General features: G+C 44.8%; 1 protein-coding gene across 11 annotated transcripts in view; it reads right to left on the reverse strand.

Moving 5' to 3' along the window:
• The window catches only part of RHBDL3 (rhomboid like 3), a 65,707-nt gene that overhangs the window by 11,787 nt on the left and 30,162 nt on the right, over positions 1 to 23,758 (reverse strand). For 10 of the 11 annotated variants that reach the window (XM_053960543.1, XM_053960541.1, XM_053960538.1 and 7 more), the window contains 3 exons: positions 12,426 to 12,584; positions 4,381 to 4,605; positions 3,554 to 3,702 (listed from right to left, as the gene is read on the reverse strand). In XM_053960543.1, coding sequence (XP_053816518.1) covers positions 3,554 to 3,702; positions 4,381 to 4,605; positions 12,426 to 12,584 — 533 coding nt within the window. Of the gene's footprint in view, positions 1 to 3,553; positions 3,703 to 4,380; positions 4,606 to 12,425; positions 12,585 to 14,178; positions 14,278 to 23,758 lie in introns of those variants that run through there. The other variant, XM_053960545.1, reaches the window with a different exon arrangement.

Raw genomic sequence — 23,758 nt, forward strand, 5'->3', positions numbered from 1 at the left:
ACACTGTGCAGGACCACTTGCAGCCTGCAGGCAGAGTGTGACAGCTCAGATGTATATATTGGGTAGAGACTCCAGTGCAGCAGATTTCCCCTGAGCTGAATCAATAGCTTCAACACAAGTTCTCTGCTGCTTTAATCAATACTACTTAACAAACCTGTCCTGCCACTTTTCAAATCTCTATACAGATATTCATCTGTAGGGTCTTCCAGTGAGGTAATACCAGCACCAGGACCTGAACAGGATCCTCAACACTCTGGTAGTGTCTGAGATTTACCCTGGGCTCACAGGACTGTGACCTCACTGAATGGTGACATCTCACTGGAGCCAACGGTATCCTGGTTTTTGTATGAAGAGAACCTGCTTACAAACCAGATGGATTTAAATGACACAGTGGTAGCCTTAACGCAGAAGGCCAGCATCTTTTGGGGAAAAGAGAGCAAAGTATCTAATGCCTTGAAAATGTACACCCTATTTTATACAAGAAAAGGGTTGTTAACAGGCAGGCACTAGCAAACTTTGGTTTAAGTTATATGCATTTCCACTGTTTTGATCTTTTTCACGTTACCATAGCAATTTCCTCTATACAGCAGACAAAAACACTGATGGTGAGATTCAGTAATGACAGAACAGTCTCATAAATGAGAATTTAAAGTTGGACTGCAAAAATGTGCTAGAAATGATACTGCAGAAAACAATCCTCTCCTGATATCTTAATAAGTTTGTTTCCATTGAATTTCTCTCCAAAGATGAATTTCTCTCCTGTACAATACACTCAGCACTGCAATTTTTCATCATGGGAAACTGCTGCATGTAACTGAGTTCTTTCATTACCTTCCTCAAGCCTTTTGAAGCCACTGGGCATGGTCAGCACTCGCTCTGGTCCCACATGCTCACAGAATGCAGGGAGTTAAATTAGGAACAACCAGCAAAGGTCAAACTGAGATCACTGAGATGAGTCCAAACACCCAAGTGCCCTATCACAGTGGGGAGGGAAGAAGCTTTGGCTGGCACACAGTCAACATCATGAGGTGGCACCTGACATTTCCACACAAAGCACTGGGTCTTATTTTTCAAAGGAAGCTTTTGTAAGAGCTCAGCAAAGTTTATCCTGAAGTCTGAAGTGACTGCTCTGATTCACAGCTGTTCTTAAAAGAGTTCCCAGGAGCAATCCTATTCACTTCTCTTCCCCATCATGCTAAGAGCTTTGAAGGCACCAGAGTCAATAAGTACCCATAAAACATAATTACCCTTTGCCAGTGCTGAATGTGTCATTCTTGAAATGAAAATTTCATTGATTTATTAAGGACTTTCTCCTTCCCTGGGACCAAACAAATGGGACTGAGCTTCAATGCAAGTCATTAGTTATGGCAGTGATACAAATGTGTGGGCTTCAGATATCAACGTCTGCTTTCCATGAAAACAGAAGGGCAGAATTTACAACTTTGCCTTTTCAGCCCTTGACAAAGCTCCCTCCATCAGAACCAACACACAGTCCGTACATTTTTGGAATCTTTCTAGAGCACAGCCAGCCAAGCCTTAGCAACTGCTGCCTTCTCAAACACCTTCCGGCTGCCACTTGCTCTTCAAAAAAAGACCAAGTGTACTAAATTAAGGAGCAGTCCACATTACCATTTAAAAGTCTCAGCTGGAAGCAGGATAACAATAGACCCATGGCATTGTGTTATCCTCTCATTTGAAAATGAGAGGAGAATGATGGGCGTTCACTAAAGAACAATATTACCTTTCCAAGATTTATCTGTTTTCCTCACAAGAAAGGAGCTTAGCGCGGAGAAGTTAAGCTAAATGTTCCTTTATTTCTAACTCCAGACACTGCAGATAAATCACAAGGTTTATTGTTCCAGTGGGACTCTCCATTGTTTTAAATGCTGTGTAGCTAAAGGATTTGGAATCCATCATGATGAGTCCCCTGCTCACCACCTTCATTGTTCCACTCTGAGCCAGCCAGAGGTGAAATAAACCTGAGGGATTTTTTGGCCAGTGAGTGTGAAGAATGCCAGGGAACTGCCTGCTACAAGGGTGACCTGGTGCAGGTTAGGCAAGCATGCCACAGAAAGGCATTTAATGCTGGAAAATTGTCCTTGTGCAAGTGTTTCTCCTCCAGTGCATCCTAAAGCAATCTGCAGTTATAGAAGAAATATGGTAAAACACCACCACCATCAAAAGAAAGCCCAAATACAAATTAATTAATATTAGTTAAAACCAAGTGTTTCTTTCTTTTAAAAGCCCAGTTCCCCCCATATTTTCAGTGATGAAATTTCTACTTCTCATTTTATGTAATAAGCCTCATGTCTAAGCCCAGTAGTCCCCACTTGCAGGATGAAATCTATGTAATATGGGCTCTTTGGAGGGATTCAGCATGCAGAGGACAGATGTTGCCTCATTCAGAAGTTTCTTCTAAAAACTTTTCCCTACTCTTCCCTTGGGTGGAGTCTTTTTATCCAGGGATCTGGGACACATTTTGTGCTCCAGGGCAATAACACACTAAGGAAGTTATTTCATGGCAGGGAAGAGACTTCAGCATGTCTTCCATCAGAGACATGGAAAAAAAGGCAAAGATCAACTTGATCTTTCTGGCCTTTCATAGAAGAACATTGACTGATGGAAATATAGGCTTTCTATTTAAGAACAAAGGATCCTTATGCAGTTTCAAACTCTACACTACTGCTGAAAGGCTTGTTGCTGTCATTTTTCAATGACAGAATTAAAGAAAATTGCAATTATCTGCCAGGAATGTGTGAAGATAATGATCTGAGAAACTGCTCAGAGGGGGTAGAAAGTTTTGTACAGGGATGAACTTTCCAGTGACACTTACTCATCACCATGGCATCACAAACATCACACAATTAAGTCTATTTAAACTTTGTGAGGACTAGCACAGCTGAGAAGAACAGAGTTAGAATCCCCACACCCTGTATATTCTTCCCAAGTCTGCTATATACCTCCCATGGGATGAAGGAGGATTCATTTTACTGCACACCTTCATTTTGCATGGACACCATTCTCTGTCCTTCTGGTCACTCGAGATTGTCGACTCTTCAGGAACACTGGTGTTTGCCCAGTGTGTACAAAATGGGAGTTCAGGCTTGACACAGCCTTCTAGGCATTATCTCAGTCCCTACAGAAGGGACCAGCATTACTGAGTGATGACATGTCCCAGGCACAGGGAATTTAACTGACTTTTCCAACACCCTGTAGTTTTTAAATACCAGTCCAGCATCTTTGCAGACTTGTTCTACCACCTGCACAGCTCCTTTAGTGAAACTCTGGGCTTTGACCTGGTTTTAGGAAGTGCACAGTAAGAAGAAAGTGTGGTCCCAACACTGCTGGGGAGAAGAGCAGCATCTGTTAAGTTATTTTTGTTGCCTTGTCCCTTCAGAGAGCTGTGAAGGTTTGCACCTCATTGCCCAACAGTCCACAACATCTTCAGATTTTTACACACAATTTATAATTGAGTTTTAAAAATTTAATTCTGAGCTGATTCTGTCACTTCTTCTATCTCTCTGGGGACCCTGAACTGTTTGTAAGTACTCACCCTGCATGCATGAATATGTAGGTTAGGTACCTCCAAGCCTGGGCCCGAAGCTGGGGATGGTACAGTAATGCATTCTTCAGGTACAAGGGGTGGCTGACTTGCAGCACAAATCTGTCTAAGACCACTCCATTGTAAAGAAAAAAGGCAACCTAGAGGAGGAGAGAGATTCATTGGTTAGCAAATGCCTTTTCTCACCAAAAAGTACCTTTTAGCTAAAATAATGGAGAAAAAACTAATATATAAAAAACTTTTCTCCCATTTGACAGCACCACATAGCATGAAAATTCCCTGTTTTGAGGAACCTGCAATACATTGATATAACTGTATTTGTGGTCTCCTGTAACACACCAGCCCCTGAGTCAGAGGAACCTGCTCCCAGTCAGCACCCTATTATCAGTGTCATATCTTACTCTGTACTTATTTGAGCACATTACTCAGAAAATGTGCAAAGATCTCACTCGGGCAACACATGAGCAGGTCAGAATATTTAACCCAGAGGTTCTCTCCCCTCCTTTTTCTATCCACTCACAGAACAGAGGTAGCTGTACAGAAATTTCTAATTCCATTGACTTATCCATTTGTCTAGAATTGTCCTGTTTTCACTCCTCAAACAGTTTTGCTCTAGTTTCCCAAAATGTGTAGTCTCATATACAAATTTTTCCAATGACAGGATCACAGTCTCCACTTAAACACTCCAACAGGCAACCAAAATGGCCACCAGCTTCACGTCTGTCCTTGTCCGGGTCTGAACGAGTCCCCCTCTAACCCTTGATCGTGTCCCAGAGAGCCTTTGGCAGTGTGGGGAGGTTCCCAGGGAGGGTACTTGCCTCTACAATGGTGATGGTGATCATGAACCAGGGCGGGGGGCAGCAGGTGTAGCTGTCATAGTACCACTTGCGGTCGATCTCCCGCGGGAGGGTCTCGTACGCCACGTGCCGGATCAGCCTCTGCGAGAGGCTCAGCCCCGTCTCCTCCAGCAGGGCCTTGCTGCACAGCCTCCTGTTCCCCTGCAGGATGGCTTGGCGGAAACTGTTCGACCTTTTGTTGCTCATCTGGGTAAAAGGAAACGGAAGGAACCATGAGTACAAAACAAGGCCTGGTACACTCATCAGGAAGAGTGGTGCCAGTTCGGCAGCACCAGATCGAGGCAGGCAGGAAAGCCACCACCAGGGTGAGCTTTAGGAACCAAGTCTTGGGACAATGACAGGGTGTACTGAAAATTTGGGGTGCAAGGAAAACAAGTACCACAGCCTGCCATTATGATGCCACTAAATGAGGTCAGGGCAGAACTCTGGCAAGGCAGAGCAGAGGCTGCTGATGCACCTGGCTGAGCTCTATGGCCCATTCTCCAGCCTTCCATGCACTGTCTTCACCATTGGTTATCATAATCCAAATTCCTGTGTCTTCCTTCCCTCTGCTCCCCCTGCTCTATCACACTTCCCTGCAGACTTGGGGCAGGAAATTTCTCAAATGGAGCAGCAGGCACTTTCACAGCACATCTAACCCTTGTGGCAGGAGTTAGCTCTGGGCAAAGAAAATTATCACTTTGTGTAAAACAAAACTGCCTGAGCAACAGCAACAAACAACAAATGAATTCTCTGTACAGGCTGTCTTAGCTCCTGTAAGCTTGCAAATCTTTACAAGGCTTCTTTCATAAGTTATCCTCAGAGGTTCTGAGATGGCACAGGCTTACAGCTAATTTGTATATGCACTATCACCTTACATGCATAGATTTAGCTATCTTTTTGAGCATACACTTTACCAGTTTGGATGCATAATTAAAGCAATTGCATTTGCAAATTAGGCAGATGGAATATTGTGCTTAGCCTTCTGGGGGTGGGGGAACAAACCAGGTCTGAAAGAGCTTGTTCCAAGATTTGTATAATTGTTAATTAGCCCTGATGTCAAACAAACTTGCTGCATTAGAGCCACTGTCTGTACTGGCTGAATCTTTGGCAGGGAGCTCCAAAGCCTCACTGTGTACACGGGCTGCTGCAGGGGGACCTTCTATTGTAACAGGAAGCAAAGCAAACACGACAGCCTGGTCCTTCTTCTGAGAGAACTCTCTCAAACCACCAGCACATCCAGCCTCCCAGAACCAAGCAAGAGAAGACACTCAACAGCATTGGCTTCCAGTTGTCTTGGATCATGCTGGTTTCAGCTGATATCCCAAAGCCAGCAAAGCCCAGAGCTTGTGCTCTCAGTGCCCAGGCAGTCAGGGAATTGCTCCAAGCTGGACCAAGCTGCTTAAATACAGTAATCACTGCATGGAGCCACCTCCTGTTAATCACTGGAAGAAGGCAAGGGGCCATCTGAGGTGATGGCACTGTGACCTGCTCTGCCCTCCCTCCTTAGCCTGCATTTGGAGCCTGTTCCTCCAACACAGAGGAACATTGACTATCAGGTGATGTTCTTATATTTTTTTAACTGGGGAAAAATTTGTTGTTGTTGTTCTCTTTGAATTATTTCAGTGAGAAGATGTTTTATCCTAACAACTCTCTCCATTTTGGTATTTCTCCTTTGCTCTCTCTTTCCTTTGTTGATTCAGAAAACACTTGTAAAATAACATTTCTTGTAAAAAAAAGCAGAAAAACAAAGAAGAAAAAAAATGTCCACAAAGTCTCTCTCTCAGTCTTCTCATGTCTATCATCCAAAAGCCTGTATCTAAAGCTAGGGAAGATGAGGGGGAAAAATTGTTGTGGTCCTGTGTTGCATTAAGAAAGCCTGCTCATACTGAAAGACAGTATTTTCACAGAGAAACATCCAACAGGTACAAGGCTTTCCTTAGCATGTGTGAGATGCCTTTTGCTAGGTAAGAGATGTACCTCTGTTTCAAAGATACTTTTAGCCACCTAATGACCTCACTGTGTCCACAGAAGAAAGCTTCACTCCAGGTTAGCTCAGAACAGCCTTTCAGAGATGTTCTGCATGTGCTCCCTCACAAAGTTCATTCTTGTCTCTCTGGCTTTGCCCACCTTATGGGCAAGAATAAATTCAGACTGATACTATAAAATTGCCTGAAGATACCAGACAGTTGACTGGAGCTGCTGATCTGCTTATTCCAATTACAGTGATAAATGGGATTTCCTGCCTACCACAAAACAGTCAGTGCTTTTCCCTGCTGCAGCACTTCAGTAGAAAAGATAGTAATTTCCAGAGTCAAGGAAAATCATCATTTCAGTTCAGCATCAAGAAGTGCTGGCCACCCTCAGTAGATGATCACCTCATCAGTGCAGAGATTGCCAAGGGAGATGGGCAGGAAACTCCAAAGGCTGTTGATGTCCATGGTTAGCATTGTAACAAAGATTTCCTTGCATCTGTTGTGCAGAGGAGCCTAAGGGAGGTACCCCTGAACTTGTCTGTTACTGTTACAAGGGACTGGCTCAGTTCAGTCATCTGAACTCAGCACAGCCCCATCAGTCCAGTGTCCTTTCTGCAATAATGCTTGTGCTGCCCATGGAGCCCAGAAAACAGCCAGGGCACTGCATATTCATCACCATGATGTTTCTGAAGGTGTTCCTCAATATACTAAAAACAAAACAGAAGGGAAATGTCTTCTTAGATTTAAGAGCAAAATATTGCAGGATCACTGTAAGTCATATCTCAGATGACCAAAACTTCCACTGGCTATCCTGAGGAGGTGGGAAACTGGACTACTGTTCAGCAGAAAGTTCTGCCTTCCTCCTTCCAGAGAGGAAAATAAATCACAGGACCTTTCATACCCCACACAGAAGCTAACATGGAAGGGACATGAAAATATTTGCCAGACCCTCTTTAGAGCAAAGGATAGGGAGAGAAGGTCCAGGTTCCCTTTACATGCTGCAGTCTTGGCGTGGTTTTACACCCCGATGAGGCAGGGACACAGTGTCAGGACTGTGCTGAAAAGCCTCCACAATCCCTCGAGATGTGGATGAGAGGATGTACTGAGCCCTTGTTAAAATCAGGCCTCTCGGGAAGGAGGCATCCTGCTGGTCCCCACCTGCATGCATTGCCCACAGCACTGAGGATGAGATGATCTCCAAAGAGACAGTACAGATGACTGCCAGGGCTCAAGCAAACACAGCAATCCTGGCCCTACTCACATGACTCCAGAGGCCTTTGGATCAAGCTGGGAGGAGATGGGCATGAGGAGAGACAAAGGATTAAGTCAGTATTGCTGCTCTCACCAATTCTTGATGAGAAGTCTATTTTGTTCCTCAGACTGAATTTGGAAGACTCAAATCTTCCCAGAGTCTCGCATATGGTCACAATTTGCTGACTGGATTTTGGAATTACATAATATTGGTATTTATGAGCCAAGTATTTAATCATCAGCTGAAAGAACACTAGGCCCATTGTTGGCCTGCACATTATCATGGCTCCAGGAGCCCAGGGCAGCCCACCCCACTCCTCTTCACGCAATCAATCTAGGACTTCTTTAATGAGTGTGATATTAAAGCTGCAAGCAGATGGGTACAGCAAACAGTATGTGGAGAGAGAAGATAGCAGTGGGGAACAAAATATTCCCTTAGTCCTTCCTGCCTGCAAAATGGTATTCTGCAGAGAGAAAGAAATTTCCCTTGCAGAAAAGCCAGGCTGAGCTGACAGGTACCCAGGTGCTGCCATCTCTGCCCTTTGGTATCACCCTACCAAAACAAACCAAGGCTTAGTGCTAGAGCTCTGCTCAAGGGCTGGGTTTGATATCTCTGTGCAAATGGAAAATTTTTTCCTGCTTAGATCTGAACATGACTTCAACACTGAAAACGTCAACATTTAGAATGTCAAGAGTAGAACAGGGACAAACTTTGATGAAGTACAAAGCCCTGCTTTTGTTTAGCACACATGGCACTCTAAAATTACTCTGGGATAATCTGCAACTTGCAAAGGAAATTGTCCATCCCCACTGGCAGACCAATTTCTCTGTGTTCCTTGGGTATCTGTAGTACTGTGGCTACCTCAGATAATCAACAGCCAGGTCACGTAGTATTTCCCCCATCTCCAATTTCAGGGCTTTTGTGGGGCACAGTACCCTTTTTATGGTTTTATTCAGCCTCACTCGGAAGGTTTTGAAAAACATGGATTTCTGCCGATTACGTATTGGCATCTTTGAGACTGGTCTTGAGCTATTTTTAAACACATGCAGCTCTGTGACAGGCAATGTATTCAGCTCTCCAGCTCTGATCCTCCAAGACACAGAACATTAAATCAGAAGTTAGCACAAGCTTTTTAAAAGCCTCTGCCAGCTCCAGTTTTATAACCCACTTTACTTACAAATGCAACCTCTCCAATCAATTTTGCTTTCAAGATTCACATTTATTTCCTTCCCTCTGCCCACACTTCTACAAAATGCTAATGTGGGTAGAGATAGCTTTTCCCAAAATGCATATCTCAGCATTAAGTTCATCTGTCACAGATGTTCACATCCTCTGAGCCAACCTGGTAGCACTTTCCCAAATAGTATCAAAGGGAAAAAAACCTGAATACCAAATACCAACATTCTGATCTGGGTTCACCAAGCAGTGGTTTACTCGAGGGATTCAAAGAAAGAGGCAAGGAGAAACAAAACAAATTATCCTTGCTCAAGGTTTTGCCTGATTCCTATTAAATGTGCCAGGCTTAGGCCTTCCAGCACTTCCAATAGAAAAGGTAATACACTTTCAAACTGAAAGGTTACTTGAAGGAACACTTCTTGCAGGACAAGAACATAGTGGTTCAAATAACATTGTTACACAGTGCTTCAAAAATGTGTGCTGTTCACATTAAAAATGAGGTAGAATTAGCCTCTTCCTAGAAGCCAGCAAGGCATGGGAAAGCAAAGCAGGTGGTGATTCTTGATCTGAAAAAAAAAATTAATTTAGTTAATACATTTTATTAGTTAATATATTTTGCTCATTACTGAGATGTTACATCAAGTTATTACAAAGCCACAGCTAAACATTTCTGTTGGAAGCAACAGTGTTTTGTTTTTCCCAAGTCATATGAACTCTGTTTTAGAGCTTACTACTTACTGCAAATTCTTGTACAGTTCACAGGATATTATGTGAAGTAATCCAGGACTGCCAACAGCAACTGCTGTTCAGCAAGAATCCCAGCAAATAATATCACAGGTATAATTAACTCCTGGCTTGTCTCTTCTCTAAAAGTAGCAAAGTTAGTTAAACACCTTGGTTCACTATCTCCTCCTGTGGCCCATGCTGTCCATAGCCAGAATATTCTCTGTCCATCGCTTTTCATAATGCTGCAAAGCAACCAGAGAGCTTTCACAGATGCACAAGTTGTCTCCACTTGTACAGGAAACACTTTTGTTACTCTGCACTGTCCCATCTAAAACTGCTTTCTGCCATTACTACAAACCACAGTGCAGAAACAGAAATGGATATGATTGCAGCATTGTGTTTTACAACTAAATGAGCTGAATTTCATACACACAGAGAAGTACTTTCCAATGACTTACCTATCTGATCTTTTTGAGCCTTTTCTGTTTGCAGATCACACTAGGAGTTTTCATCTTCCTTGAATTTATTCATTTCTCAATTTATTTCCTGAGTGCTTTCTGGGGTCTAATCTCATATTTTAAAACTTTCAATTTCATAAATTTAAGTTGCTTTGCTGAGAGCAGGCATGCATATGGATGTTGTTATTAAGTTGAGAAGTCCTATAATTATATTTTTGATGGATCTAGAAGTTCACAAAACATTTTGGACATCAGAGGATAACATAGCTTTGCTCACTAGCAGTCCTTTAGCAGGGGATCACAGTGCCTGAGAGAGCAGGCAGAGTTCTTGGTGCTCATAATGACGCTGGAGAAAAGGAAAACCATACATACAGAGAGCCTTGCTTGCAAAGCCTCTGGTTTAGTAAAAGGTCAGCCTTTCCATCCCCACACCCAGCACCATCATTTTTGGCAGCAGTTCAATTCTTGCTAAGCTACTGAAACATACAAATTAACTTGATCATAAAGCAGAGAGGGCTAATGATCATCAAGCACAAACATGCACTTAAACACCACCACACTGAGGATTGACAGCGAGGAGGTGAAGGAAATCCCTAATTTCACAGTGATTCTATATCAATTGTGCTGTTTCTTTCCATCAGGAAGTTCAAAAGAAATTTCAGAAGGTAGAGAAAAGAGAAGGAGCCCTAAAAAAGTTTGGATGTCGGAAATCAATAGAAACTAGAGGAGAAGTGAGAAGAGAGATGTCATTTGTATGTAGTTTAATATTTTGGCATTTGCATTGCCTATTGATTAGAAAGTGCAAAAAATGCAGACAAGGATAGAGGGGCTGATGACAGAAAAATCAATGGCTTCTTTATAGGAGTCATTCAATAGTAGTGAAGGAAATTTGCTGTTTTGCAGAAACCACATCACCTGGGTGTGAGCTGGCACGGCCTCCTATTCCCAAAGGAGGAGAATGTCCAAGCATTTCAGCTCCCACCTACCTCTCATTAGTTTGTGCTGCTCCCGAGCCCTGGGGAGTGAGAAAAAAGCCCAGTTCTATTCCTGAGCCTGTTGCCAATGTGTTGGCTGGCCCTAGGCCATCATTTCTGTAAAAGAAATTCGACGATGCCTCTTCCTGCTACCTAAGTGTTGTGCAGCCCAATTAGTGAACGCTTGCACAGTACTTTGAATATCCCCAACTGTGGAACAAGCAGCTGTTACTATAAATACTCTGCTGAGCACTGAGGACCACACTGTTTGGCGTGTGAGCTGAGGAAAACCTCACACTGTGTAATCTGTTTAAGAGCTGCTGCACTTATTTTACTGTGTGTCTAGACATGGGCAAGGGGCTTACAAGGCTGCCTGGTTAGACGCAGCAGATTCATGTAAACAAAGTAACTTCACCTTGACACTGCCCACAGCCTGATGGAGGTCATGACCTTGGTCCTTGACAGCTGGGCCATGTTATCATACTTTTCTGATTAATGTGAAAACAGGACATATGCAAGACACTTTCTAAACCAAGAACACATGCATGAATGACCATGACAAATGAAGGGATCAAATCCCCACATTGTCTGCAGAACAGAGATGCAAATTACTGTGCTCTGCAAAAAGGACACATCCAGCTTTCCACAGAAACCTCAGAGATGCCACCAACTTCCATTCCTCTTTGACTTTGTCATCCAGGTTTATATTAATATTGCACTAAATCTGCGGGGATTCAGGTGTTCAATGACAGAGTAAGAACAAGGCAAAGCCTCTGAATGGCCAGTGTCCAAGATACCTTGCAAACACGATTTCTAAGCCATACTGGGCACCTGACAACACATGTCTACAATTGTGTTGACTCAACAAACTGCCTTGACAAGAAACAGAGCGATCCCTTCACTAATTGACTCATTAGTAGAGATAGAGATGCATCCAGATCATGAGTCATGCACTCTGAGACACCTCACCTGGGATAAAATGAACGTGACCTAGAAACACTTTATCCCTGTTGCTGTTGATGCCTACAGCAGTGCAATATGACTCCACCTAGCATGTCAACACATTATCTATATATTTTTGTCTGAAAATGGTGAAATCTCTAGATAAAACAGGAGACATTCAAACTGACAGACCTCTGCTTGCAAACAAATGGCTCATTATAGCAGCTAGCAACTGATACTGAGTTGCAAAAACTTCTAAAGCAGCAGCAACCATTGCTTCATGATATAACTACAGTTCCTACAGTTCCTTCCCATGCAAATTTGTTTCCCTGGAAAACTCAGAAGTAATTTGACTCTTGCTGAAGCTTTCAGTCACCACGGAATACTTCAGCAAGTCCATGCAGAATGTGATGCAGCAAACACTAGTGTTAATAAAGGGAGGGAAAGAGAGACACTGTCCCTCAACAGCCCATGTTTTAAGCAGAGCCAAGGACTGACAGGCCCTGCCAGCCAGAGCACTCACCAGGTTGACGAAGTCCTGGTAGCAGATCCTCCCCTCAGAGTTGCTGTCTGCCAGGGCTAGCAGGACCTCCAGCTTGTGGGGGTCCAGCTCCGAGCCGTGCCTCTGGAGAAGGGAGCGGAATTTCTCAGTGCTGATGTAGCCAGTGTTGTCAGGATCAAACTGGGATAGAAGGGGAGAGTGCCACAATTAACAACCCCATGTTACACACGACTCTGTCCTCCTATGCATTCATCACCCACTGCAGACCCACAGCGACGCAGGGGCTGCTCTAGGCTTTGCTGACACTGCTCTGCAATCACCCAGGGACTGGAAAACACCCTGCTGCAGAGAGGGGTGAGTCCAGGCACCATCATCCACACCACCATTCCATCTCTACCCAAGCTTCAGGTACATCAGCTCCCTTTACCTTCCTGCCCTCTGCATCATCATTTCTCTTGTCTACTTTTTATGTCTATTTCTATCTGGAACATCAAGCAAACCAGAGATACAGTTTGTGAGATAAAATGCGCTAAAAACAGTTTTACTCCCCTATTTCCTAACACAATTGCACCATAGGAATATGCCATCCCTCCTCAAGCCCTTTCCATGCTCAGTATTTCTGACAGTCACCTTTCCAGATCATCTGTACAGATGCCTTCACTATGGTAAATGCTTTCACTGCTGAAGAGCTATTTTAAGACAGTTGGGAAAGAAAATCTTTGGACAGGGAGCAAAGCAGATGAACACCATGTCAAACTAAAAGTGACAAAGCAGCCACATGCCATTTTGAGAATGTAAACTGGAGTCATTAGAAGGAAAGTCCCAGGTAAGACCTGGAGTGAATCCCACTCTGACCAAAAACATCACTGTTTTCCCTGAGCCTAAATGGCTAATCTAGAAATGCCACTGATGAAAAGAGACACCTTTACAAGGCTGTGCAAAGTAATGACTGTTCCAGTGGCCTCCAGGGCACTCTGTGAGGGGCTGCCAGCTCACAGGGCACAGCCTCAGCCCTGACAAAGCCAGTGCTGGCAGCACGCCGAGCACCTTTCTGATGTGCTTGGAAAACTAGTGGCTGCAAGCTGCCAGACCAGTCTGCACTAGCCCTGGTGCAGTCTGATCTCTACCAGTTCTCTGTTGCTGGGAGATTTTGCCTTTGATTTCCCAAACTTGGCTGTGAGGACCCTGGTGCTCACTGGCCTCCTTTTGTAGATAATGATATCAAGCTTGTTGGCTGGATTGAATGGCTGTCGGGGGGCAGGGTGGTCAGGAGGGAGTCTTTTCACAAAAACATTTGGGACATAATAGGACCTTGGCAGAGCCAAGAAGGTCATATCAATCCTCACTCTTTCCTAAAGGAGAACAAAAGTTGAACAGGCGCCGGGCCTTCGATCAGACACAGTGGGGTGAAGAGCCTTGGCAAGGAGGGGGTGGGAAGGAGGATGTGGCAGAGGATGCAGCCTGCCAGCAGCAGGGCTGGCATGGCTCTGCAGTGAGCAGAACTGCTATAAAACAGACCAGCCTCAGGCATGGGCTCTTGTTTAGAGGCTGTAGTGCCCATATGTGAGGATCTGGCTGCATCTCCTTCTGGCCTGAACACCTTTGTCCCACTGCTCTGCTCTCCCCAGCTGCTTGGCTGAGGAGGAGCTGTCTAACCTGAGGAGGGGAGGTCACAGCTCCTTGCTGGAGTAGGGCTATCTACCTTTGGTCAAAGCAGCAGCCCCTCTGTGAAGAAGCTGCTGGGGATTACACAAAACAAGATAAACCAAGTGACCTGTGGACAGTCAGAGCTGGGCACTCTCTCCTGTTCTCTGCCAAAGGTTGTCCTGCCCTTGTGAGGTGGCCTGGATGTACCTTCCTGACAGATGGCACCCAGAGCCAAAGGTGGATTTCATCAGCTGTTTACTGTAAAACAAAGGCTTAATATTAATCCCTGGAGAAGTTTAGCTCCCCTACTCTGGCCCACTCTGATGCTTTTAGTTAACAGATCAAACCCTAAAACCAACCCCAAAAGCCAGGGCCTCTGCACTCAGGCTCAGCTCTGATGAGTTTTGGCTCTTGCTGTGACCCTCAGGCCAGCCTGTTTGTGGTGCTCAATCCCAGACACACATACCCAGGAAATAAAGTATTATTAGCACAATACCTGGGATGACCTTTCTCAAGGGAAATTTGTAGGAGCTGTGAGATGAGTAATTCAGTGAATGGATCTAAGACCTGCAACCCCATAGATACTGCTCTGTTCATCCCTGCTTCTCTAAAACATTTGAGAACCAACATCTTACTTAACTGCACAACTTTAACGGTATCTTGATATTTAAAATGTCAGAACCTAGCTTGTCTAGGATAAAACCATTTGCTCCTTGAAGGCTTAAGTACCTCTCTACTTTGTGGGCCAAGGTCAGCACCCAAAGTGTGGGACTCTCCCCATGCTGTGTGGTCACTGACTTTGTAGGAAGACCAAGGGCTGCAGCCCCAGGGAACATGGCTGTTCCTTCAAAGGGCAGATGAGATACAGAGCTGAAGCACACAGGCCTCCAGAGAACAAGAGAGCTGCTGAGATCACAAACCACTTTCCCCAGACTGTGTTCTGCTTTCAAGCCTTCCAAAAAGAAGCATTTTGTAACCAAGAACAGAAATTACACAATGGCTTCAGAGCTTCAAGCCAGCCCACAAGGACACACTAATGACTTCAGACTCACAAGTGCTGGAGCTGATACATCCTGTCACTCAGGATGTTGCTGTTACTGGCTGCTGGCTTCCAAAGGCACAGCTGAAGCTGTAGCTGTCTGGTGGCTACAAGTGAATCTGCTTCTTTCTCACACCAATAGGCACCACCATTCCTCCTTCAGCTCACTGAAGTCTTGCTGCTTGCTCCACAAAAATCAAAGCAGTGGCAGAAGGTAGCTGCTGTTTTCTGTAGTGTAATTTGGCTTTTGAGTCTCTTCTCCTCTTCCATGTTATTATATATAATTATTTTTTGGCATCATGCTAATGATAATAATTAGAAATAAGTTTGAAGTAAAACAGTGGATCTGAGCAACGTGAGAGTAAGAGATGAACAATGAACAGCTGATATCTGAACTCAAATACTTCAGAGCAGGGCCAGAGCACAGGTTCCGCAACCTGGAGCAGAATGTTTTCTGTCAACCCCAGCTGTAACAAAGTCCTCTTATTTATGTTTAAACAAATTTTAATTGTACAACATTTCTCTATAAAAAGCATATAAAAATCTCATCTGTCACCACTCAAAATCCACACCAATACTTCAAACTTCTTCAAACCCTGTTTCTGATATCACAGCTACCCACAAAAATCAAGGGATTGAGCAGGTCCTGCATATCCTGCGTCCCTACACATGGCAAATAATAGAGTCATGGAATGTAATGAGTTAGAATGGACTCATTAGGATCATCGAGTCCTCCATGCTCCATCCAGCTCCTGGCCCTATGCAGGACAACCCAAGAATCCCATCATATGCCCAGGAGTGTTGTCCAAACTTTTCTTGAACTCAGACAGGCTCGGTGCTGTGACCACAGCCCTGGGGAGCCTGTTCCAGTGCACCACCACCCTTAGATATTCAACCTAAACCTCTTCCCAACCCAGCTCTAGCTGTTTCCTTGAGTCCTGTAACTGGTCATAAGAGCAAAGACATCAAAACCTGCCCCTCATGAGGATGTTGAAGAGCACAGTGAGGTCTCCTCAGTCTCCTCCAGGCCAAACAAACCAAGTGACCTCAGCCACTCCTCACACGGTTTCCCCTCAAGACCCTGCATTATCCTCGTGGCCTCCTTTGGACACTCTCTAACAGCTTCATGTCTTTTTCATAATATGACACCCAAAACTACAAACAGCACTGCAGGTGACGCTGCAACAGTGCAAAAACATGTGACAGCAGACTCAAAACACTCAACTCCATCAATTATAAAAGAGGCAACTGACCTTTGCTAGCCGCTTCATGCATTTATCCATGATCTCCTTCGGGGCCAATTGTCCCACAAGCCCAGCCGAGCATCAGGGTCTCACCCGAGGACAGACAGTGCCTGGAGGCAGCAGCAGGGCCGTGCTGAGCCCGGCTCCAGCCGCACGGGGAGCAAAGCTCCCACAGCACACAGGCACCACGGAGCCTTCCCTCAGCGCGGCTCCTTCTGCCTGTCCACGAACTCGGGCAGGCAAGTGATCAGGGATGAGGAAGCCGTTTGCCCCCCTCGTCCCCCAGACAATAGGACACTAACGGCAATTTCATGCAAGGTTTCATCCGCATTTCAATGACAATCACCCTTAACTCCCTTGATCCTCAACGAGGCTCTTAAGCAAAAATGTAAATATGTTAATGACCGTAGCAGCCATCTGACCCAGGATCTTAATTCCCTGGCCCAAAACAATCTGTTTTTCTCCTGTTTCTTCCTTATATTATTAGAGGAGACACACCACAAACTAAAGATCCCACAGCAAAACTACAAGACAAAAGTAAGGTGAGGGGACGTCACAAAATGTGATGAAAATAGGAAATTCAGTTGAGGAAAGAAAATGAAATCTCAAATTTTTCCTCTTCTTTAATTAAAGACACATCAGCCACGGTTGACTGAGCAAGTAGGGTGGAGGCTGGTGCTGCAGACAGACAATGAGTATCTTGGGAAAACTCAGACATTTCAGAGCGCAGGCAGCTGCTCCTCTCCCCATGGCAAACAGCCCTCAGGGGCACTGGGGCAGCTGGAGAGTCAACAGCTGAACTGGGCACAACAGCAGGATCCTTGGCTGGCTTTAGGATTGCAGGAACAGAGTTTGCTACCACCCATAGTTTTCTCATTGAAGGGCTTTGTCTCAACATCACTGAATCCACAGTTGTCTTTCCAGTAGGCAAGGCTCCAAGCAACTTAATCTAATTTGGAAATTGGCCTTGAGTTGGACCAGTTCCTTCAAATCTGAATCATTCTAAGGTCCAGTGGTGTCTTCACTTTTGGGAGAGACTGGCCTGGCAGTGTCAAACCTCCAGTCACTGACCCCAGCTCTGCTCCAGACTAAGAGATTCTGCAAAGAAATTGCCCCGAGCTTTAGACTCTTCTCGCTATTATATAGAAATGACAACTCCTGATTCATTTCCCACCAGAAAGGAGCTCTCAATAGTTGGCCTGCTTCTTATTTACATGTAGGCCCTTTTCCACTGGAAAGGGGGTGTCAATTCCATGCAACATCTTTTAATCTTCAAGGATTTCAGAAACCACTCTGAGCTTTGCTGGATGGAATTCAGATGTTAGGTGCACAGTCTCTGCAATCTAGGGATGCTTAATGATCCTGCTCTCCCTTCCAAAGGTGAGAAGTGCATGTGAGAAATCCTGATCCAATAGAGAGGAAGGCCAGTCAGAGGTAAATGCATATCCCTCCACCCTGAAATCCAGCTTCCCACCATTTAAAGTCACCTCATCTGAGTTGCCTGAGGACACATGGTAAAACATTAGTGCCGGCTCCAGTGACGCACACTCACCTCCCCTGTAAATAATGAATTTACTCACCACTGCCCAGACAATATAAAGTGATTAAGGGCTGTCCAGCAGTACTTTCAGGGCATGTTAGATTGCTTTGACCTGAGGTGAACCCGAGGGCTGGAAACATCACCAAGCTCTCAAAAGCCAGATTGCTTTTAAGCACAGAGGATAGTCCCTCACCAAGCAGCGCTCCCGGACACACCTGCTCCTCAGGAAAGATGCAGTGAGAGCACAAAGCTGCCCAGCTCAGCTCTCACCTCGGCCAGGAGGCATTCCAGAGAAGAGGGCCTGTCACCTGGACTTGGGTGTCTCTGCATGCAGCACATGGCAAAGTGGAGATAGAGGGGGCTGGTGTAAGGTTCTCTTTTCCCTGAAGAGCAGAATAGCCTGAAAGACCAGGTCCATGAGCTAGTTGGCCAATCTATAGAGGCATTTCTGTTCTAATTTATTTCTCCTACTGAACTAGGCATAAAGACAAGGAAGGGACCTACATTACTACCATCTGTTGTTACCTTCTGCAGAAGCACTTCATCTAGACAGTGGAAGCACAGATTCAACATGAATGAGAGAATCAAAAGATTCAGGAGTGTGCCACTCTTCAGTTCTGAGGCAGACTGGAAAGAGGGCTTGGAGCCAGATTTGATTTTTGGTATTGTCAAGATTGCTGGAGTGAGCACACAGACTTGTGTGGTGTTGTGACCTCCCCATCTACAGGGCACAGGAACCACACCTGTGTTTGTGTGATCCAGCGCAGTGAGAGCTGTGCAGAACTCAGAGTGTGGCTGGATGATGGCTGCAATGGCAAAGGGCAACTGCCAAGCCACCAGGCCAAGCACCACAGGGACACTGTGAACAGAGATGGCCTTCTGCAGAGGTTTCAGGCAGAAAACAATCAAACTTTCCAAAGCCAGTGGTAGCTGGACACCACACTGAAATTTTTGACTCTACAGAGGTCACACCCCTGGTCCATAATCACCATAGGCCAAGCAAATCCTACACTTGGCAACGCCAGTAATTTCTGACCTACAGCTTGCAGGGGAAGCCCATCCTGCTCAGCCAGGTACCCAAATTAATGTTTCTGTCTCCATGCTCATTTTTAACACAACTCTCTTCCTTATCCATCCTCTGCCTGTGGGTTTCTTGCTGCAAGTCCTTGCTAAGACACTAAGAGAGGACAGAGCTTAGAGCCACTCACAGCACCCACTGAGTGGGCTTTCAGTCCTCGGCCACCTTGACATCCCACCACTCTGAGCAATTCCTCTGCCTCCCTTCAAATCAGCCTCCTGGCAGAATACTTCCAGAAACAAGCCTCTAGTCTCAGCTGGGGAATTACAGACAGTGTTCAAGCCACCCAGAACTAAATTATTCAAAATACACCACTGTGCTGGCTTTGAAACCAGAGCCGCTCCCCAGAAAGAAGCCAGGGTAAATAAAAGCTCCATTACCAGCATCACTGGCAGGGAAGGAGATGCAGCACTGAAAGTGAGGGAGATAATTACATGATTAACGAGACAGCATGGGTGGCAGGAGATGCCCTCCATTACGCCACAAGGCCTAATGCAAAGAGACATGTTTATAGACTGAGCTTTCTCCAGCTCTGCTTCTTCCTGTTTTATTATTTATGGCAGTGCATTAAGACTACTGGAAAGAAGCTGAGGCACTCTAAAAAGTCACAGGTGGGGTTTTTTAGGTGAAAATATTATTTTCAGTCTTGATCCATGCACTGGCTGCATATTCCTACATGGGCAGTTGTCTCAGTTGCAGTAACAGGCTGGGCAGGCTGCGACCCAGACAGGTGAGTCACGTATCCAACAGCACCAGCCCAAGCTCTGGTGCTGTCTCTCATTCCCGAGATTGTGGACAAGATGAAGCCAACAAGAGACCACCTAGGAATTGGTGTGATCAAACTCTCATGAACAGTTAAAATCTTTTCTTAAATCCTAAGGCAAGGGGTTTATAACTTTGCAGAACTGCTTGTCAGCACTGGCCCCAACATTCTTAATGTATGAATGCCCAATCTCTTGCTCTCCCTTTTGAATTCCTCCAGTTTTTAGGCCTCCGCAATTTCCTGAAGCAATGAGTTCTGCAGTCTAGATAAAATAAACTTCACTTTTAATCTGGATGGTGTAAGGCATTAAATATCAAGAGCTGAAAACAGCAATATCCATAGTATCATAAGACATGTGATATTCTCATTTGCCACTACATAATTATTGTTTAGGTGGTTTTAGACATATCTGACTGGAAAATCTCAAAATTCTATATTAATATTAATTACATCTCTCAGGGCTTCTACATCATGAGGGGACATAATATGTAAGTTACTTCATTTAGATCCAAAATGCAACACACTCTGGGTGAGATGCTGCACTGATTTGCATTACATAACTCACCAGAAGACATAAGCATGCACAATCTCACAACTGGGAGACAGGCTCTAATCACTACTGCTACAAAGAAAATAATAAAACCCAAAGTAAACCAGAAACAGACACACAACAGTGAGAAGAGCTGTTCGGGGGGGCTGTATTTCACACCAAGTTCCTGCAGTCAGATCCCTGCTTACCCCTGGGTCAACTAATCATACATAAGATTTCTGTAAAAGTCACTGCTATGGATATTGTCTCCTGTCACAGCTGCCTCTATGCTAGTACAAATGAGTCTTCTCTTCAAAACAGGTTTTTGGTCTGATGTTATCTGGGAAAAATTGCATAGGTCATATCAGTGTGAAGGAGTCAGAGGAGTTGAAATGTTTCTGTTTTGTGTGTGGACAGAAGTCCAATGAATTCTCTCTATCACATGATGATGATGATGCACTTTCTGTCCCAGCAGTAACTCTGGAGAATGTTACACAGCAGCTGCTGAAGTTAGTTTTGAATCAGTAGGTCAAGGTAACTTTCATCCAAAAAGTTTTAAAAAGTCATTACAAATACTGATTTTCTGCAAGTCTGGGAACACTGGAAGAACATCAAGATCTGCTTGCTCCCTTTCTTCCAGTTTTGACTCAGCAGTACAGCCCTTCCAACCGTGCCTCTAAAACTCCTGTGCAATCACAGTGACAGGCACGCACCCTGCTCCCTAAACTGCCTGGCAATAATTTAGTGGGATACAGCAGGTCTTGATGGTCTAACAGCAACCCACAGCAAAGGAACAAATGACTGATATTGAGTAACACACACTTGAAGGAGGACTGGTCTAATATCAGTCAGAATAGGCCACAGAAAACAGATTATGTCCAGCTGATATTATCTGGATAAGAACACGAACTGGGTGCAGATCATAAGCCAAGTTCGCTGGTATGACTGATTTCTGCAGGGCATCTGACATGACCAGAAAACCCTGAGTCTGAGGATTTACTGTGACACAAACTCAGGCTGTCACACATTCAACATGCTGAAATCTGGCTATTTGACAGGTCTCAAAAATAAATCTAAGCCAGAGAGCCACCATCACATGGCAATGCCACTAATGGGGTCCCATGAGAATTCATTCTTCCTTCTACAGAATTCTCATCAGTGACTTCGGAGCAAACTAAGGAAAAGTCTGTATCATGCTCACAGATGAGTTAAAGCAGCAATTTACTAAGTGTGAGCAAGGTCTTTTGGTAAATCTGGGTACTTGCAAACAATATATATTACACTAAAAATAAATAGAAAGCCATCTGGACAAGAGCCAAGAATGCTAGCCAGTGTACAGTGTGGGGAATGCCATCTTCTGCAGCAGCCACTCCCGGCAGGGGAAAAAGCCCCTTGCTTGTTATAGTGAGTGCTCTCAAGGTAACACTGCCTGCAAAAAAGGAAACGTGACCTGCAGGTTTGTAAATGAGGTGACATTTACCTCTGTGGCACTTTTTACTGGTACAGTCTGACTGGCTGCACTGACAGGCTCAATTCATTACCTTATGAAAGGGAAGGTTAAGCAATGACTTGATCACTGTCCAGAGGAACAGAAATTTGGCAGTACAGGAGTCTCCACCAAGACAAAGGTATAATCATATCTAGGGGCTAGAAGTCAAACTGGACAGCCTTAGATTAGAGTAAGTTGATTATTTTTACTATTAACAAGAGAAACAGCTCACTAACTTCACCAGAAGTTTTACAATTAAATTGCAAGTTCTCCTAGGAGAGGAGGTATGGTTGAGGTCAAGCAAAAGATCACTCAGAAAACCTTCTTACCTACTTTAGGAGAGACTAGATGATCCCAACAGTTCTCTTCTGACCTGACAGCAAGCTATTAGGGTTCAGAAAAGCTCAAGCTAAACAGATGTATTTAAAGCTCCAGCTAACAAGTGCCATAGCACACATGTAGACAAAATGACCCACCTGTACTGGAATTCAAACCACACTTCTGGTTAGAGCAACAACCATGGAGCAAAACTCCTGCTAAACAGACTAAGGAAAGGTAGTTAACTCCCATTGGTCTTACAACTGGCTTTGCTCAGTCATGGGGACTAGAAGCTACCAAAAAACTCTGCTTTCCAAGCTAAACTGGAGCAGAAGTTTAAGTCAGCCTTGTGAAGAGGAGACAGAGGTATCACATGATTCCTTGCAATGTCTTGTAAGCACTGGCATTACACTGCAACGACATAAACATCTCAAAGGTACTGCAGACAGGCTGGTTCCAAATGCAGCCTGGAGCTGGGAGCATTAATTATTATCTAACTTCTACCATTTGAACGCTTGAGAGCAAGAAATCCTGACTCGCATCTTTCCAGAGTGATCACAGGAGTTACAGCTGCAGGAAGGAGCCAGACTGCTGGAAGCTGAGGTGATTTGAATTGTTTCTTAGGTGATCTATTCAAATCATTCCTGGATGACACCCAGACTGCAGGTTCCCTGCATTGAACTGAAATAGTAATTTTTGCAGTGTTTGCACTTTACCAGTGTCTGCTATGTCAAATATGCTTTGGTTTAAGGGTAGAAGAGATTCGTCCAAGTGCCAAAGTTGCAAAACCACAAATCAGAAAAATCAAGCTGCATTTTGGATTCCTATATGCTCTTACTACACTGTTTCCAGAGTTATCTCTGCAACAAGTTTTCAAACAGAAAGAAAATGTATCTGACATTTTAAACCAAATAATGACTAAATAAACTCCACAATATGAATGCAACTAACTTCATAGGAAGAAGTGCTGTTCGTGCAGGGTTGCCAGTCTAAGCCTTGCTGGAGCAGAGGCTCCTGCCTGCAGGTGACAATATGCAGGGCTGGCCTGGGGCTAGATGTGCCCTGCCAGGTTCAATGTCTCTGTGAGGCACGATGAATGGGGAATCTCTTTTACACACAGCAGCCTGACAACAAACCACAGCAGGGTTTGAAATCCCACTCTGAGACAGTTATCAGGGGAAAGGGTCCTTCTCAGAGAATTGACAAGTCCTCCCAGAGCTCGGCCCTGCCAGGCTGTATCAGGAGCTCCTTTTAACCTCATGAGACAGCAGTGGATGATCCTTTCACAGCCTCCCACACAACAGAGAGCCCATCCTGTCAGTCAAACCTGCAGACATTCGCAGAACCCCTCTCCTTGCCCGTCTCCACCTCATTTCTGTCTCCTTTACTGAGCTGATCAGATTTCCTACAGGCACAGGAAGCACACAAGCTTTCAGAGCACCTGCTTCCTCCAAGCCTATCCACTCTTCCCAAGCTCTAACACTCCCCTTTTATTTGACCAGACTGGCTTGAATGCAGTTTAACCATTCAAAGCTGAAGCCCCCCTGGGCACCCACAGGCCAGCAGACCTCCCACTTTGTTTTCCTGTCACACTGCAGCAGAGATCTGCTCCTTCAATACCATGGGGTGATGTATGCACACTGCTGGCACGATGGGAGCTGCGGGGGACCAGGTGCTCAGTAACCTGGGACATCTTTGGCAGAAGCT

The sequence above is a fragment of the Vidua chalybeata genome, chromosome 19, assembly GCF_026979565.1.
Source record: "Vidua chalybeata isolate OUT-0048 chromosome 19, bVidCha1 merged haplotype, whole genome shotgun sequence".
Lineage (NCBI taxonomy): Eukaryota > Metazoa > Chordata > Aves > Passeriformes > Viduidae > Vidua > Vidua chalybeata.